This window comes from Ranitomeya variabilis, chromosome 2, assembly GCF_051348905.1.
Source record: "Ranitomeya variabilis isolate aRanVar5 chromosome 2, aRanVar5.hap1, whole genome shotgun sequence".
Taxonomy (NCBI): Eukaryota; Metazoa; Chordata; class Amphibia; order Anura; family Dendrobatidae; genus Ranitomeya; species Ranitomeya variabilis.
Window position 1 is genome coordinate 853186244 of NC_135233.1, and position 19543 is coordinate 853205786.

The 19543-nt window shown below is 40.4% G+C and overlaps 1 protein-coding gene across 1 annotated transcript in view; it reads right to left on the reverse strand.

Moving 5' to 3' along the window:
* Positions 1-19092, reverse strand: part of LOC143803979 (uncharacterized) — a 41959-nt gene extending 22867 nt beyond the window's left edge. The window contains exons 1-6 of the mRNA XM_077281731.1: positions 18990-19092; positions 15506-15625; positions 13547-13666; positions 11394-11513; positions 6938-7057; positions 3929-4048 (exon numbers count right to left, since the gene is read on the reverse strand). Coding sequence (XP_077137846.1) covers positions 3929-4048; positions 6938-7057; positions 11394-11513; positions 13547-13666; positions 15506-15625; positions 18990-19092 — 703 coding nt within the window. The remainder of the gene's footprint in view (positions 1-3928; positions 4049-6937; positions 7058-11393; positions 11514-13546; positions 13667-15505; positions 15626-18989) is intronic.
* Positions 19093-19543: the final 451 nt, after the last annotated feature.

Below are 19543 nucleotides of genomic sequence, written 5' to 3' on the forward strand. Positions count from 1 at the left end.
CTGCGGGGCCTGGGTGCCTAGGAGAAATCCCGAAATCCCTGTCTCTTCATTATACTATCACCACCTCCCATGAAGTTGTGGCTCCAGAATCCCACGCATGCGCCCTGCTCTCCTCAACAGTCTGTACCTTTTCCTTCTCTTTATGGTCAGTGTATTCAGCGTTCCTGTGTGCCAGCGCTTGAACACAAGAACGCTGAATAAATGGACCACAGCAAGAAATGAGGTACAGATTGTCGAGCAAGTGCAGGGCACCTATTATTACATATATTTATACTCTGTGCGTTCAGCCAACAATAACAGTAATTGCACAAACTGCAAAAATGCTGCTACCAGTTTTGACAGAATTTAAGGTGAAAAAAAGCAGTCACGGCTCTAATTCCTTAGTATCATTGCATGAGTATGGATGTTAGTACAGTATATTTATTTTTGTAATATAGTTTATACTTGTTTCTTAAGCAATCTTTTTGTTTCTGCCCACTCCAAGCATAGTTTCATTACATTAGTAATATGTGTTAAAATAAACATTATCCTATCAATTCAACTTCCCTACTTTCTTTACATTTTTATTTGTGTATTTATTTTTTAATGCACTTATTTAATGTTAGTTCACAGCTGAGTTTCAGCTGTTTTGTCCAAAATAGTAATTATTTTTTTCAGACACAACAAAAGCTGTTTTATAAAATTATTTTGTTTCACTCCACTACAAGCATAGTTTACCACATTTTTCAGACCATAAGAAGCACCGGACCATAAGACGCATCGAGGTTTTAGAGGAAATTAGGAAAAAAAATTGAAGCAAAAAACTTGATCAATTCTGTACTTAATATCCCCTATCCTGGTTTATATGATCTTCTCATCACCACCCTGATAAACATGGCTCCACCATCCCTACCCTGGTATGCATGTCCGCTCATCCCTATCCTAGTGTGCATGGCCCCCTCATCCCTATCCTGGTGTGCATGGCCCCCTCATCCCTATCCTGGTAGGAATGGTCCCACTCATCCCTATCCTGGTAGGAATGGTCCTCCTCATCCCTATACTAGTATACAACGTCCCATCCATTTCTGGTATGCAGGGCCCCATCTTATCCTAGTATGCATGGCCCATCCCTACCCTGGTATGCAGGTCCCCATCTCATCCTAGCATTAAAGGCTCCATCCCTATCCTGGTATGCAGGGCCCCCATCTTGTCCTAATATGCATTGCCCCATCCTTCTCCTGTTATGCAGGGCCCATCGCTTCCTGGCATACATGGTCCAATCTGAAAACATTTTAAAAAATTACTCTTACCTTCCCGGTGCTCCCTCGCAGCATCTTGTTGCAATGCCATAAGCTGATTTATGCTGCAGGGACATCACACGCTGCTCACAAGCAGGGCATAGCTGCTGGAATACTCACTGCTCTGCACGCCGGGACTGTGTGCACCGAAAGCAGTGAGTATTCATTACTCTTCATAGTGCACAGTGTCAACCGCCAGCTTCCTGCTGCTGCCGGCGGTCACGTGTGCCGCTACTTAAGAAAAATGACTATTCACCTCTCTGAGTGTGAAGAGAGGTGAATATTCATTTCTCTTAAGTAGCAGCACACGTGACTGCTGGTAGCAGCAGGAAGCCTGTGACAGACATTGTGCGCGCTACTGAAGAGCAATGAATACTCACTGCTCTCTGTGCGCACAATCCCGGCATGCAGAGCAGTGAATATTCTGGCAGTTGTGCTCTGCTGGTGAACAGCACATGACATCCCTGCTAAGCGCTGCTTACAAGCATAATGCAGCTGCTGGCAGCAGAGCAGGACGTTGCGAGGGAGCGCCAGGAAGATAAGTGTAATGTTTTTTTTTTTTTGTAATGTTTTCTGATGGGGCCATGCATACCAGGATGGGGGTGTGGGCCAATTATAAGGATGGGACATTCATACCAGGACCGGGATTGGGGGCCAATCATACCAGAATAGGGATGGGGCCATGCATACTAGGACGAGATGGGAGCCCTTCATACCAGGACGAGATGGGTGCCCTGCATACCAGGATAAGGATGGGGCAAACAGTGTAATCAACTACACTTTGTTAATATAATAAAAAACAAAAAGAAGGAATGGATAACAATGACAACTACAAAAAAGAAAAAATATAGAGCCCGTACACCTTTAGTATTAAATTAATGCACAGGTGCACAAATACGCTTTGTGGCGAATAAACAAACATATACATACACTGTGCGCCAGCACATTATGACTAATGAACACATGATCTCCCCTACATTGCTCTACATTTCACACACTACTACTTATTTATTTCACTTAAAGTAGCTTATTTATGAACCTGCACATTAATTTATTACAAAAGTTCTGTGAGTCATTTTTGTAGTATATATTGTTATTCATGGCCCTTTCCCGGGCTTAGCACCCTTATCCCCCAGCAAGATGTTATTTAACCCCTTCACCCCCGGAGCTTTTTCCGTTTTTCCGTTTTCGTTTTTCGCTCCCCTCCTTCCCAGAGCCATAACTTTTTTATTTTTCCGTCAATTTGGCCATGTGAGGGCTTATTTTTTGCGGGACGAGTTGTGCTTTTGAACGACATCATTGGTTTTACCATGTCGTGTACTAGAAAACGGGAAAAAAATTCCAAGTGCAGTGAAATTGCAAAAAAAGTGCAATCCCACACTTGTTTTTTGCTTGCCTATTTTGCTAGGTTCACTAAATGCTAAAACTGACCTGCCATTATGATTCTCCAGGTCAGTACGAGTTCATAGACACCTAACATGACTAGGTTATTTTTCACCTAAGTGGTGAAAAAAAATTCCAAACTTTGCAAAAAACAAAACAAAACAAAATTGCGACATTTTCCGATACTCGTAGCGTCTCCATTTTTCGTGATCTGGGGTCACGTGAGGGCTTATTTTTTGCGAGCCGAGCTGGCATTTTTAATGATAGCATTTTGGTGCAGATACGTTCTTTTGATCGCCCGTTATTGCATTTTAATGCAATGTCGTGGCGACCCAAAAAAGTAAATCTGGCGTTCCGATTTTTTTTCTCATTACGCCGTTTAGTGATCAGGTTAATGCTTTTTTTTATTGATAGATCGGGCGATTCTGAACGCGGCGATACCAAATATGTGTAGGTTGGGGGTATTTTTATTGATTTATTTTGATTGGGGCGAAAGGGGGGTGATTTAAACTTTTATATTTTTTTTATTTTTTTCACATTTTTAAAAACTTTTTTTTTTTACTTTTGCCATGCTTCTATAGCCTCCATGGGAGGCTAGAAGCAGGCACAGCCCGATCGGCTCTGCTACATAACAGCGATCATCAGATCGCTGTTATGTAGCTAAAATGCAGGTGTGCTGTGAGCGCCGACCACAGGGGGGCGCTCACAGCCACCGGCAATCAGTAACCATAAAGGTCTCAAGGACCTCTATGGTTACAATGGAGGAGCATCGCCGACCCCCGATCATGTGACGGGGGTCGGCGATGCGCTCATATCCGGCCGCACGGCCGGATGCGGTAGTTAAATGCCGCTGTCTGCGTTTGACAGCGGCATTTAACTAGTTAATAGCGGCGGGTGATCGCGGTTTCACCCGCCGCTATTGCGCGCACATGTCAGCTGTAAAAAACAGCTGACATGTCGCGACTTTGATGTGCGCTCACCGCCGGAGCGCACATCAAAGCGGGGGTCCCGACATGTGACGTACTATTCCGTCACATGTCGGGAAGGGGTTAAACCTATGCCTGGTTTTTTTTTCACTTCCCTAGGTCAGATGATGCCTGGTTTGCCACATCTAAAAGTAGGATGGCTTTTGCAGTTTTTACTCCAAAAATAATAACTAAGTACTTGATGTTTTTAACATGTATAGCATTAGCGAAGTTCATGTTTTCAATGATCGCTGAGTGGTGACACATGGCGTATGTATGGAAATTAATCACGTCAGAACTCACCGGAGAATCCATCATTACAGGCACAGGTGTAATTTCCTATTGTGTTAGTGCAAGTTGCATCAAGTGAGCAGATATTATTGGTCTCACATTCATCAATATCCTCACAGTGGGTCCCGTTACCTGATTATTATAACATATATCACAAGTTACTGAGGATATAACACTAGAGGTAAATGTAATAAAGAATGCACAGTATTCTGCACACTGTATATGTTCTAAGTAGTTACTGAAAAATTAAGATATCAAATGTTAACATATTAATTTCCCTAATGAAATATTACAAAGCATAAAACCCTGGGTTGAGGTATGTACAACTAACTTTTATTAACTGTTACTTAACTTTTATTAACTTTTTATGGTAAGAAATAGAAAAAAAACAACCTGTTTATCGACATTTTAAACTTTACACTTTTGATTTGCTGCAAAAATGTATTACCTTTATCTGGTGACTCATCAAGACGAAGGCATTACTAAATTTATGTTTTATTTATGTTTTATTACTTTTATGCAAAATATATTCTACTAGCTGAAGAGCCCGGTGTTGCCTGGGCATATTAACTAACTGTGGAGTAAAACAATCAGAGGAAAAGTATATAAGAAACATGTCACCACTTCTGTATTTTTCTCCCGCTCGCCGTTTTGGCTTATAAATACTGAGGTAACATACTGACCAAATACTTAACATGTGAATGTGGCCTTATACACAGCCTCCACCTGCAGTGCCTCACTTCTCTCTATACACAGTGTCATACTGCAGCAGCACCTCACTTCTCTCATTTTCCCATCACACCTCTAATTTCCCCTCTCATATCTCTCATTTTCCCTCTCACATCTCATATTTTCCCCTCACTTCTCTCATTTTTACTTTCACTCCTCTCACTTTCCCCCCTCACACCTGCCATTTTGATCTCACACCTGTCATTTTCCAATCACTCCATTATTTTCCCCTCACTCCTCTCATTTTCCACTCACACCTCTTCATTTTTACCTCACACCTCTCATTTTCACATTACACCTCTCATTTTCTCCTCATTCCACTACTTTCCCCTCACTGCACTATTTTCCATCACTCCTCTAATTTTTCATTTTCCCCTCACTCCTCTCATTTTTCCCTCACTACTCTCATTTTTCCCTCACTCCTCTCTTCCCCTCACACATGCACAGCAACTTCCTGTTATGAGCACAGCGGTGTGATCCATGAGGTTACTCTCTTTCCCTTGACATCATGCCTCACAGGAGCAACTCCATTCTAGACATGACGGAGCTAGATGTGGCCTGTGCCTGACGCGCACTGATACTCTGAAGGCGGCGGCCCTGATTGCAGCTCGCAGCGGCTGGGACATCACAAACTGTGAGTTTTGCAGGGTAGCTTTTGAGTTGAATGTGTCTCCACCCGTGTGTGCTAACAACGTGGGCCATGTGGACGGTGCTTTGTGTGTGGAGATAGTATGGCTATGTGGAGTGGGCATGGCATGATACATACACACACATACGTACATACATACATACAGACAGCTTTATATATAGATTTCTAAAAAGTCATTTGTTTTTGTACGCCATATTCCAAAAGACATGAGTTTAACATTTTTCTGCTAATGGAGCTTTTCAAGAGCTTACTTTTATCATAACAAAATTATTATTTTTAGATCAATTCTTATTATACTTTTAGGGGAGTTTAATGGACAAGAAAGCAGTAATTCTATTTTTTATTGATTTAATCACCATGCACTATTTAGTATAATTCACACATCCACATTCTTCTGTAGATTGATTCAATACTGAGAATACCAAAGATATTTAGTGGTATTTTTTATGGTTTACTACTTTCACCAAAGCAAACAAAAACATAAAAAAATATATTTTTGTCACCATTTTCTGCAACCTATAACTTTTTTAATTTCCTGTGAACAGAGATGTGTGTATCACGGTTTCACCCCTCAGTGTGTCTGGGATGCAGTTACAGACAGCTCAGCCGTCCAATCTGGTACAGGGGCGTGTTGAGCTCTCAGAGCTGAACTATCCAATCTGAGACTGTGAGGCATCAACTGTCCATGTGCTCATTATTCCAGTTAATGGCCATTCTTCTTAATGGAGCAGTGGCGAACTCAGCCAGACGTACATTCAGTTTGTGAAGGTTTTTCTTTCCTGTGCCTTGAGTTCTGAATATTTGATATCTTGCCTGACCTTGGACTTCGTTCTGACCATCCACCTGTTTGACCCCTTCAGCTTTGATTCGTTATCCTCCCTGTACTCTGACCTCGGAACATTACCTGTCTACGCTTTTGTCTTTTCCTTCTGTTTATGAGGTAACCACCTGGCTTCTGACCTTGGACTCTTGGCCACTCTGAATCAAGGCTTGGCTGTGAGAAATGACTAGCGTCACAGTGTGAGGGTTTATCTTTCGCAGATCAAGCAGTAGTTTTTACTGGTGCAATCTTTTGGCTACATATGACCTTTTGATCACATGCTATTTTATTTTATTTTTTGCTGCAATTCTAGCAATGTTTTTTGCATTTGGCATTCACAGGAGTACAGTCACACCCTGCCATCATGGAAACCCATTGACACCCAACCATTGCGTCACGAGTGTGCTTTTGTATGCCTTGAATAGCGCAACCCGTGCTGGTGCATGGTACATGCCACTGCCTGAAAATGACAGTGGTATTTAACAGGTTAAAAGCTGCGAGTAGAGATCTATTCCGCACACAGATGTTGGAAGCAGGTGATGACTGAATATCACAACCATTATCAGCCAACAAAGATGCAGGTTCAAGAAAATTAGAGATGCTGCATATGATATAGATGTACGTCATATGTGGTAATAGAATAAGGGGACTCTTCATTAATCAGGAGCATCACATGTATGTCGTGCTTCTTGCTGCAAATTTTACTCTAGTCTTGAGTTGTGATAACATTTTGCAACTTTTCAAAGTGTTTTACTGCATAAAAGTTTTGATGAATTGGGCCCAATGTAAACATTTTTGGCAGAATCCTTGTTCCAGAACTCACCCCAGAATCCATTATTACAAGTACAGGTGTAATTTCCTATCGTGTTAGTGCAGGTGGCATCAGGTGAGCAGATATTGCCGGTCAGACATTCATCAATATCATCACATTGGATTCCATCACCTAACAAGAAATAGCATCAGAGATAGACATGATAACGACAATTAATTAATCTACAGACATTATCTAATCAGTTACTGAAAGAAATAGAATATACAAACATTAACACATGGAGCTCCCAAAGGAAATATTCTGACACTGGTTCTCTTGTTATGGGCAGTCTACAGAACAATTTAGTGAAAGCATGACAGAAATGCCAGAATGCCAGAATCTCTAAAGACACCTCTCGAAGGGCAGGTACATCATATAGGTTGCATAGACTCCAATGTGGAGTTAAAACTTCTCATTCCATCACCCTGTAAAGCTTCATTCAGATGCCAGTGTTCTTCACATATACAAACCATATACCGTGTCATCAGTGTTTGGTCATTGTGTCATCAGTGTTTTTCAGGTATTGATTAACCCCTTAGTGACCAAGCCAATTTTTACAATTCTAACCACTGTCTGACGTTATAGCTCTGGAAAGCTTCAATGTATGCCAGTGATTTTGAGAATGATTTTTCGTGAAATATTGTTCTTCATGTTAGTGATAAAATTTATTTGATATGACTTGCATTTATTTATGAAAAAAATGGAAATTTGGGAAAAATTTTGAACATTTTGCAATTTTCAAACTTTTAATTTTTGTGCCCTTAACCCCTTTACCCCCAAGGGTGGTTTGCACGTTAATGACCGTGCCAATTTTAACAATTCTAACCACTGTCCCATTTTGAGGTTAAAAATCTGGAATGTTTCAACGGATCCTGGTGATTCTGACATTGTTTTTCTCATGACATATTATACTTCATGATAGCCATAACATTTATTCAATATTACTTGCATTTATTTGTGAAAAAAACAGAACTTTGGCAAAAATTTAGAAAATTTTGCATTTGTCCAACTTTGAATTTTCATGCCCTTAAATCACAGATATGTTACACAAAATGCTTAATAAGTAATATTTCCCACATGTCTGCTTTACATCAGCACGATTTTGGAACCACATTTTTTTTGTTAGGGAGTTATAAGGGTTAAAATTTGACCAGCGATTTCTCATTTTTACAACATCATTTTTTTTAGGGACCACATCACAGTTGAAGTCGCTTTGAGGGGTCTGTATGATAGAAAAATACCAAAAATTGACACCTTTATAAAAACTTCACCCCTGAAGGTGCTCAAAACCACATACAAGAATTTTTTAACCCTTCAGGTGCTTCACAGGAATTTTTGAAATGTTTAAAAAAAATGAACATTTTACTTTGTTTCACTAAAAGATTATTTCAGATCCAATTTGTTTTATTTTACCAAGGGTAACAGGAGAAATTGGATGACAAAAGTTGTTGTGCAATTTGTCCTGAGTACGCTGATACCTCATATGTGGTGGTAAACCACTGTTTGAACGCATGGCAAGGGAAGGAGCACCGTTTGACTTTTCAATGCAAAATTGGCTGTAATTGAGATCAGACGCCATGTCACATTTGGAGAGCCCTTGATGTAACTACACAGTAGAAACCCCCCAAAAGTGACACCATGTTGGAAACTAGACCCCCTAAGGAACTTATCTAGATGTGTGGTGTGCACTTTGAGCCCCAATTGTTTCACTAAAGTTTATAATGCAGAGCTGTGAAAATTAAAAAATCTTTTTTGCTTCCACAAAAATGATATTTCAGCCCTCAATTTTTTATTTTCCCAAGGGTATCTGGAGAGATTAGATTCCAAACGTTGTGCAATTTATCCTGAGTATGCTGATACACAATATTTGGGGGGGAACCACTGTTTGGGTGCCTGACAAAGCTCGGAAGGGAAGGAGCGCCATTTTGGAATGCAGACTTTGATGGAATGGTCTGCGGGTGTCACGTTGCGTTTGAAGAGCCTCTGATGTACCTAAACAGTAGAAACCCCCCACAAGTGACCCCATTTTGGAAACTAGACCCCCAAGCAACTTATCTAGATGTGTTGTGAGAACTTTGAACTTTAGTGTTTCACTAAAGTTTATAAAACAGAGCCATGAAAAGAAAAAATATTTTTCTATCCATAAAAATGATTTTTTAGCTCCCAAATTTTTATATTCACAAGGGTAACAGGAGAAATTGGACTGCAAAAGTTGTTTTCCAATTTGTCCTGAGTACGTGGATACCCTATATGTTTGGGCGCACGGCAGAGCTCGGAAGGGAAGGAGCACCGTTTTACTTTTTCAACATAGAATTGGATGGAATTGAGATCGGACGCCATGTCGTGTTTGGAGAGCCTCTGATGTGCCTAAACAGTGGAAAACTCCAAATTCTAACTCCAAAACTAACCCCAGCACACCCTTAATCCTAATACCAACCCTAACCATAACCTTAACCACATCCCTAACTCGAACACACCCCTAACCTTAATCCCAAACCTAACCACACCCCTAACCCTAATCCCAACACTAACATAACCATAACCCTGACACACCCCTAACCCTAATCCCATCCCTAATCCTAATCTCAACTGTAAACGTAATCCAAATCCTTACCCTAATCCAAACCCTAACCCTAACTTTAGCCCCAACCCTAACCTTAACCCTAACCTTAATGGGAAAATGGAAATAAATACTTTTTTTTATTTTATCATTTTTCCCTAACAAAGGGGGTGATAAAGGGGGGTTTGATTTACTATTTCTAGCGGGTTTTTATGTTTGGCTGCTGTCACACACTAAATGATGCTTTTTATTGCAGAAAATAGTTTTTGCATCACCACATTTTGAGAACTATAATTTATCCTTTTTTTGGCCCACGGAGTCATGCGAGGTCTTGTTTGTGCGGGACGAGTTGACATTTTATTGGTAATATTTTCAGGCACATGACAGTTTTTGATCACTTTTTGCTCTGATTTTTGGTAGGCAGAATGAATAAAAACCAGCAATTCAGGAATTGCTTTTTTTTATAATTTTTTAATAGCATTTCACATGTGGTAAAATTGATAAGGTAGCTTTATTCTTCGGGTCAGTATGATTACAGCGATACCTCACTTATATCTTTTTTCATGTTTTGGCGCTGTTAGACAATGAAAACTATTTTGTAGAAAAAATAATTATTTTTGCATCACTTTATTCTGAGAGCTATAACTTTTTTGTTTTTCTGCTGATGGAGCTGTAATGCAGCTTGTTTTTTGCGGGACAAGATGACGTTTTCAGTGGTACCATTTTTATTTACATCCGTCTTTTTGATCACGTTTTATTGCACTTTTTGATCGGCAGTGTGATGATAAAGCATTGTTTTTTGCATCAATTTTTTTTTTTACTGTGTTCACTGAAGGGGTTAACTAGTGGGACAGTTTTATAGATCAGATCGTTACGGAAGCGGTGATACAAAATATGTGTACTTTTATTGTTTTGGGTTTTTTTTCATAAATAAATGGTTTCATTAGAATTTTTTTTTATTTGATTTTTTATTTTTTTAAATATTTTTACACTTTCTAATTTTTTTTATCTTTATAACATTGTCCTAGGTTGGGACATTACTATATAAAGTCAGATCGCTGATCAGACACTTTGCGTAGCACTGTGTCAGATCAGCAATCTGACAGGCAGTGTAGGAGACTTGCCGGTGCCTGTTCTCAGCAGGCGCTGACAAGCCACCTAACTGAAGGACCCGGAAGGACTCTGCAGTAGTGATGATGAGCGAATATACTCTTTACTCAAGATTTCCCGAGCACGCTCGGGTGTCCTCCGAGTATTTTTTTAGTGCTTGGAGTTTTAGTTTTTAGCGCCGCAGTTGAATGATTTACATCTCTTAGCCAGCATAAGTACATGTGGGGGTTGCCTGGTTGCTAGTGAATTCCCACATGTACTTATGCTGGCTAACAGATGTAAATCATTCAGCTGTGGCGCTAAAAACTAAAACTCCGAGCACTAAAAAATACTCAGAGGACACCCGAGCGTGCTCGGGAAATCTCGAGTAACAAGTATATTCGCTCATCACTACTCTGCAGCCATTTAGGAGCTGGCGGTCTCCATGGAGTCAACCGGAGCAATGCAATCACATCACGTTGTTCCGTTGGGAGAGCTCAGGGAGCCCCCCTCCCTGCGCAATTGTTGTCTATGCAGCTGTCACTACTGACAGCGGCATCAGAGGGGTTAAATGCCCACGCTCAGTGCTAGCACCGAACATGGGCATTGTTACGGGGTGTTAGGTGTCATGTACAGCTGACACCCGCATCCGATCGCCGCGGCATTCAGCGTGAGACCGCGCGATTGTGCCACCGTACTAGTACTGTAGTTTTCAGGAACGCAGTTCCCACAAAGCAGAACTAGTAAGGCGCATTTCGGGAAGGGGTTAAACAAGAAGACTTCCATTACTTTCTCATGTTACTGATGTATTGTCCTTACCTGTGTATCCAGCATTACATGTACAGATATAACTTCCCACTGTGTTATTACAGGTGGCGTCAGCAGAACAGTTGCGATCTCTCCCACATTCATCAATATCAGCACAATATGACCCATTACCTGATCACAACACAGAAATGATGACTTATTAATGAAGCCTGAGATTATGAGCTCATCCACACTTGTCTTACAATATGGTCACAAAGCCTCAATGGACGATAATAAATTCTACAGGAGAAACTGCAGCCAAAGTCTATCAGTCTGTACTAATGATAAAACAAGTAACTCAAACGATACAGTGATAAGTGATTACCTTGGTATCCCTCATTACATGTACATAAGAGGCCTCCTGTTATGTTACTACAAGAACACAACAAGAACTACAAGAACATGTTATTTTCCTAGGTGATGGATATGACTGTGAGGCACTGACATCATGAAAGTATGATGGTGATTGTTCTCCTGACGCAATGTGTAGTAACTTACTACACATTGCGTCAGGATCAGGAGAACAATCACCATCATCCTTACATGATGTCAGTGCCTCACAGTCATATCCATCACCTAGGAAAAGAACATAATGTAGTGAATGACGTATAATGATTAGATATTGAAAAATATAATTAACTTTTGTTTTATACAGATTGTCAAAATTACAAATAGTATATATTTATTTTCAGGATCCCTAGTACATTAAACAGTTTAATTAACTACACTTTGTTAATATAGTGAAAAACAACAAGAAAGAACAGATAACAATGACAACTAGAAAAAAGAAAGAAAAATAGGGCCAGCACACCTTCAGTATTAAATTAATGCACTGGTGCACAAATACATTTTGTGCTGAATAAACAAGCATATACATACACTGTGTTTTAGGATCTGAGGATGTGGGTTTTAAAAATCACCTAGGCAGGTTAATGATGCAACTATTTGTTATTCCATACATCCATGGTTGTGCAAAAAAATCCATGTAGATGGCCAACATCCAATGTCCTCAGTCCACAAGTTCCCAATCTGAGATTGGTAGTTCCACTGGTCCAGTACCAGGCGATACCCACTGTCTCCCAACTTTTGGTTGGCCCACAGCTTTTGCTATTTCCAGCCGTTATAGTGTGCAGTCACAGCCTATGTTCCTCCGGAAAATGGATATCATAACCGTAGCTCATGGATACTCCTCCAGCCAACAAACAATCTCCAAAAATTCCATAGTCCATACATCCATACCAGCTCAGATCCTCTAACATCAAAGTCACTCCAACAACTGCCTGATTCAACCCATGTGCCTTTATTCTCCCTTCCCCTTAAATATTTTCCATTAGCTCACAGAAAAAAAGCATATTCAATCACATGGGGCTGTATGTGAGACCCCCTGTGGTGATGACTCCCCTGGATCTACTATCTCCATCCACACAATGGGCCTAGGCTGGTCGATCAGTGGATTGATAGGATGATTGCTTTACATTTGCTTTTAGCAGTCTATATTCTGGCCTTAGGTTTACATAACATCTTGCATGCTCGTCTTCCTCTGCTTTCTATCACTGAATGGAAACATTGATTTCCGAGTATGAACTGACGAGCAAGCAAATCACTAAAAAAGACAGCAAGAAAATATCTAATAAAACGTAACAAAACCATTGTTCCGTGCTGGATAAAGTTTCCGCTCTACGTCCAGTTCTCCTACAGTCTTGAGTAAGCGGCCATATCCTCCCACTGTCTGCCAGCACACTGCAACTAATGAACACATGATCTCCGCTGCATTATTCTACACTTCAAACACTACTACTTAGTTAATTTTACTTAACGTAGCTTATTCATGAACCAGCACATTAATTTAATATGAAACGTCTGTGGGCCCTTTTTTTGTAGTATATATTGTGGTGCATGGGTCCCTCCAGGGCTCAGCACCCTTATCCCCCAGCAAGATTTTAATTAAAGCTATGCCTGGTTTGTCTTTCATTTCCCCAGATCAGATGATGCCTGGCTTGCCATATGGAGAGGTAGGAGGGCTTTTGCAGTTTTTACTCCAAAAATAATAACTAAGTACTTTATGTTTTTATCATGTATAGCATTATAGGAACACATGTTTTCAATGATCACAATGTGGTGACACATGGCGTATGTATAGAAATTAATGACAAGTCAGAACTCACCGGAGAATCCATCATTACATGCACAGGTGTAATTTCCTATTGTGTTAGTGCAGGTTGCATTAGGTGAGCATGTATTATTGGTCTCACATTCATCAATATCCTCACAGTGGGTCCCGTTACCTGATTATTATAAAATATATCACAAGTTACTGAGGATCTAACACTACAGGTAAGTGTAAAAAAGAATGCACAGTATTCTGCACACTGTATATGGTCTAAATAGTTATTGAAAAATTAAGATATCAAATATTAACACATAGATTTCTCAAATTAAATATTGCAAAGCATAAAACACTGGTTTGAGGTATGTACAAATAACTTTTTTAACTGTTACCTAACTTTTATTAACTCTTTATGGTAAAAAATAGAAAAAAAACTATTCTCCTGTTTCTCAACATTTAAAACTTTACACTTTTGATTTGTTGCCCAAAATTATTAGCTTTATTTGGTGACTCATCATGATTATGGAATTACCAAATTTATGTTGTATTATTTATGTTTTATTACTTTTATGCAAAATATATTATGTTTCTAAAAGACATGTTTTTGTAGCCCCATATTCGTAAACATGAGTTTAGCATTTTTCTGCTAATGGAGCTTTTCAAGGAATTGCTTTTTGCATAACAACTGTCATGCAGCTGCAGTGCAGTACAGCGCAACCTCCACCAGGGGGAGCTTGGTAGAGAAGCGAGACTGCACTCACACAGCAGCTGAACAAACGCCACCTAGTGGTGAGAGAGAGGTCAGGATAGCCAAGTCAGAACACAAGATAGCACTACAGTACAAAATGATTAGACAGAATGGATAGTCAGGACATAGCAAGGGATCAGTAAACCAGGACGGGCAAAATACGGTACAATAGGGACAAGCTGAAACAGAGTCAAAACGCCAAGCCAGGAGGTCAGTAACAGGGAGTCAAGCTGATCCACAGACAAACAAAGAGACACTGGGAAAGGGCAGGCAGGGGGAGATAACATACAAAGGACAAGTCAGGGTTCACAACAGGACAAATCAAGAGCTTCCAGAGTCAGGTACACACGCCAAAGACAGAGCTATAGCTGACACCACCCTCAGGATACCTGGGAGCTAAATAGCAAACCTGAGCCCAAAATGAGGCGGAGCAAAGTTAACCCTAGACATGATCCACTTAGAGAATGAACAGACAGGACTAAACTCCGGACTGGATCATGACAACAACATTTTTATTTTGTTGATCCTATAGGGTGCATATCATTTTTTGATCAATTTTTATTATACTTTTTGGGGAGTTGAATGGACAAGAAAGCCGTAATTCTGCTTTTTTATTTTTTTTAGAAATCATGCACCGTTTAGTATAATTAACAAATCCACATTCTTCTGTAGATTGATTCTATACTGAGAATACCAAAGATATTTAGTGTTTTTTTATGATTTAATGCTTTCACCAAAGCAAAAATAATATTTTTGTTCACCATTTTCCGCAACCCATAATTTTTTTTTTAATTTCCTATTAAACAGAGATGTGTGAGGATTTATCTTTTGTAGACCAAGCTGTAGTTTTTACTGGTGCCATTTTTTGGCTTCATATGACGTGTTGATCACGTGCTATTTTATTTTTTTTTTTGCTGCAATTCTAGCAATGTTTTTTGCATTTTTCATTCACAGGAGAACAGTCACCCCCTGCCATCATTGCAACTTATTGAAACTAACCCATTGCATCAAATGAGAATTTTTGTGTGCATGGAATGACGCGTCCCATGCTGGTGCACTGTAGATGCCGCTGTCAAAGACTGACAGTGGCAATTAACAGGTTAACAGCTGCGAGTAGAGATCCGATTCAGACGCAGATGTTAGAGGCAGGTGATGACTGAATATCACAGCCATTATATGGCGACAAAGATGCAGGTGAAAAGTCTAAAAGCTTTGATGAATTGGGCCCAATGTAAACATTTTTGGCAGAATCTTTGTTCCAGAACTCACCCCAGAATCCATTATTACAAGTACAGGTGTAATTTCCTATAGTGTTAGTGCAGGTTGCATAAGGTGAGCAGATATTGCCGGTCAGACATTCATCAATATCATCACATTGGATTCCATCACCTAACAGGAAATAACATCAGAGACAGACATGATAACGACAATGGATTAATCTACAGACATTATCTAATCAGTTACTGAAAAAAATAGCACATACAAACACGAACACAAGGAGCTCCCAAAGGAAATATTCTGACACAGGTTCTCTTGTTATGGGCAGTCTACAGAACAATTTAGTGACAGCATGATAGAAACTTTAGAATGTCAGAATCTCTAAAGACACCTCTCGAAGGGCAGGTACATCATATAGATTGCATAGACTCCAATGTAGAGTTAACACTTCTCATTCCTTCACCCTGTAAAGCCTCATTCAGACGTCAGTGTTCTTCACATATACAAACAATTGATTCCGGTGTCATCAGTGTTTTTCCAGTATGGATTAAAAAATAACTGAATAAATAGATAATAAGCTTCTCCTATCCTTTGAAATGTTAATCATGGACAGCTCATTGATGCCACTAATGTGCCGTACATGTTTTTACAGACCCATAGACTTGTACTGATACTTTTCATCCGTGATGTCGGTAAAAATGGGCATGTCTCCATGAGTTTTGCACGGACACACGGCTCGTGAAAAACCATACAGATGTGAACACTCCCATAGAATATTATGGGTATGTGATAAATACATGAAAAGTAAAGGTAGAACACGTATGTGCAACACAGATGTCTGAATGAGGCCTATTAGGTAGTGTTCAGGTTTATCACAGCAAAATTCTGTCAGTTCAAGTACAAATATAAGAAAAGATGCAGCATTATCTATTGTGATACAAACACCACAATGCAGTTAGGCATCTTGATGCAGAAATCTGTAACGCAACACCTATCTTTATGATATAATAGCTTTTGCCGAGTGAATGAAGCCCTTCCATTATGTTTTATGCTCCCTAAGCCTGTGCAAGTTTATGTTTACACATTGCGTTTTTGCTTTTTACAGTACCAGCAAAAGCTAAGAAATTTCAGAAATCCCAACACACACTTGTTTTCTTTTTCCTGAGTAAATTGTAAATATGGCCGTGTTACATGTCAATTCTTTCAAGGTTTTTGCAGCGTTATTTTGACCCATAGAAAGCAATGAGTAATTGCAAAAACAGCAAAAATGCTGCTTCCAGTTTTGGCAGAATTTAAGGTGAAAAAAAGCTGTCACGGCCCTAATTCCTTAGTATCATTGTATGAGTATGGATGTTAGTACAGTATATTTATTTTTGTAATGTAGTTTATACCTGTTTATTAAGAAATCCTTTTGTTTCTGCCCACTCCAAGCATAGTTTCATTACACTAGTAATATGTGTTAAAATAAACATCACCCTATCAATTCAACTTTCCTACATTTTTACGTTTTCATTTGTGTATTAATTTTTTAATGCACTCATTTAATGTTAGCTCATGGCTGCGTTTCAGCTGTTTTGTCCAAAATAGTCATTATTTTTTCAGACACAACAAAAGCTGTTTTATAAAATTCTTTTGTTTCACCCCACTACAAGCATAGTTTACCACAGTTTTCAGACTATAAGTAGCACCGGACCGTAAGAAGCATCAAAGTGTTAGAAGAAGAAATTAGGAAAAAAAAATTGAAGCAAAAAACGTGATCAATTCTGTACTTAATATCCCCTATCCTGGTTTATATGGTACTCTCATCCCCATCCTGATAAACATGGCCCCACCATCGCTACCCTGGTATGCATGTCTGCTCATCCCTATCCTGGTGTGCATGGCCCCCTCATCCCTATCCTGGAAGGAATGGTCCCCCTCATCCCTATCCTGGTGTGCATGGCCTCCTCATCCCTATCCTGGTAGGAATGGTCCCCCTCATCCCTATCCTGGCAGGTATGATCACCCTCATCCCTATACTAGTATGCAAGGTCCCATCCCTTTCCTGGTTTGCAGGGCCCCTTCTTGTCCTAGTATGCATGGCCCATCCCTATCCTGGTATGCAGGGCCCCCATCTAGCCCTAGCATTAAAGGCTCCATCCCTATCCTGGTTTGCAGGGCCCCATCTTGTCCAAATATGCATGGCCCCATCGTTCTCCTGTTATGCAGGGCCCATCGCTTCCTGGCATACATGGCCCCATCAGAAAACATAAAAAAAAATTATGCTTACCTTCCCGGTGCTCCCTCACAGCATCTTGTTGCAATGCCAGCAGCTGATTTATGCTGCAGGGATGTCATGCGCTACTCACCAGCAGATCATAGCTGCTGGAATACTCACTGCTCTGCATGCCGGAACTGTGTGGCAGAGAGCAGTGAGTATTCATTACTCTTCAGTAGTACGCAGTGTCAACCGCCAGCTTCCTGCTGCTGCCGGCGGTCACGTGTGCCGCTACTTAAGAGAAAAGAATATTCACCTCTCTGAGCGTGAAGAGAGGTGAATATTCATTTCTCTTAAGTAGCAGCACACGTGACTGCCAGTAGCAGCAAGAAGCCTGTGGCAGACATTGTGCGCTCTACTGAAGAGCAATGAATACTCACTGCTCTCTGTGCGCACAATCCCGGGATGCAGAGCAGTGAATATTCTGGCAGTTGTGCTCTGCTGGTGAACAGCACATGACGTCCCTGCTAAGCGCTGCTTACAAGCATAATGCAGCTGCTGGCAGCAGAGCAGGACGTTGCGAGGGAGCGCCAGGAAGATAAGTGTAATTTTTTTTTTTTTTGTAATGTTTTCTGATGGGGCCATACATACCAGGATGAGGGTGGGGGCCAATTATAAGAATGGGGCATTCATACCAGGACCGGGGTTGGGGGCCAATCATACCAGAATAGGGATGGGGCCATGCATACTAGGACGAGATGGGAGGCTTTCATGCCAGGACGAGATGGGTGCCCTGCATACCAGGATAAGGATGGGGCCATAACATTAAACAGTGTAATCAACTACACTTTGTTAATATAATTAAAAATAAAAAGAAAGAATGGATAACAATGACAACTATAAAAAAGAAAAAAAATAGGGCCCGCGCACCTTCAGTGTTAAACTAATGCACAGGTGCACAAATACGCTTTGTGGCGAATAAACAAACACATACAAACACTGTGCGCCAGCACACTATGACTAATGAACATATGATTTCCGCTACATTGCTCTACACTTCACACGCGCTACTAAGTTAATTTCACTTAACGGAGCTTATTTATGGACCTGCACATTAATTTAATACAAAAGTTCTGTGGGTCCTTTTTGTAGTATATATTGTTATGCATAGCCCTTTCCAGGGCTTAGCACCCTTATCCCCCAGCAAGATGTTATTTAAAGCTTTGCCTGTTTTTTATTCCCTTCCCCAGGTCAGATGAGGCCTGGCTGACAGGATGGTGATATAGAAGGGTAAATTGATATAGAAGGGTTAATGTTTTGCCTTTAATTGTCTTTTGCCTTTAATTGCTACAATATGTTTAGTCATGATGCAGTAGTCTTCATCCTCTTCAAGGATGTTATACTTCTTATCATATATGTTCTCAATGGTCAGCCACAGCATGTTCTGGGTACGTGAGAAATAAAGGTCAGCATGACCTGGGGTAACAGTGGAGCTTACATGAATTACATTGAGTTACATTTGTTGTAAATGGTATAAAATACTGCCTCTTGCTGCATTGCATCAGATAAAAGTGACTTTGCTCACAGAACGTGTGCGATTTCCTTTTTTCTCCAAGCGCTTGTAAATGAAGGACATAACCTCCTGATTTGGCCTCACTGGTGATCCGGCATGTCTGACATTGGGTCAGAACGCAAACAGCTACAACAGTTTTGGCACGTGATCGGGGGCCGTGGTAACCAGCCTAATCGGAATCCGTATGTGGGAGTTTCCTGGGAGATTGGACATGCAAAACACAGCTGCAGCAAGGTGAGAAATTTTATTCTTACAATTTGTTTTGCACTTGCAATCTCTCTTTTGGGTCTCCCCATATCTCTGGATAAAGGCTGCGAAC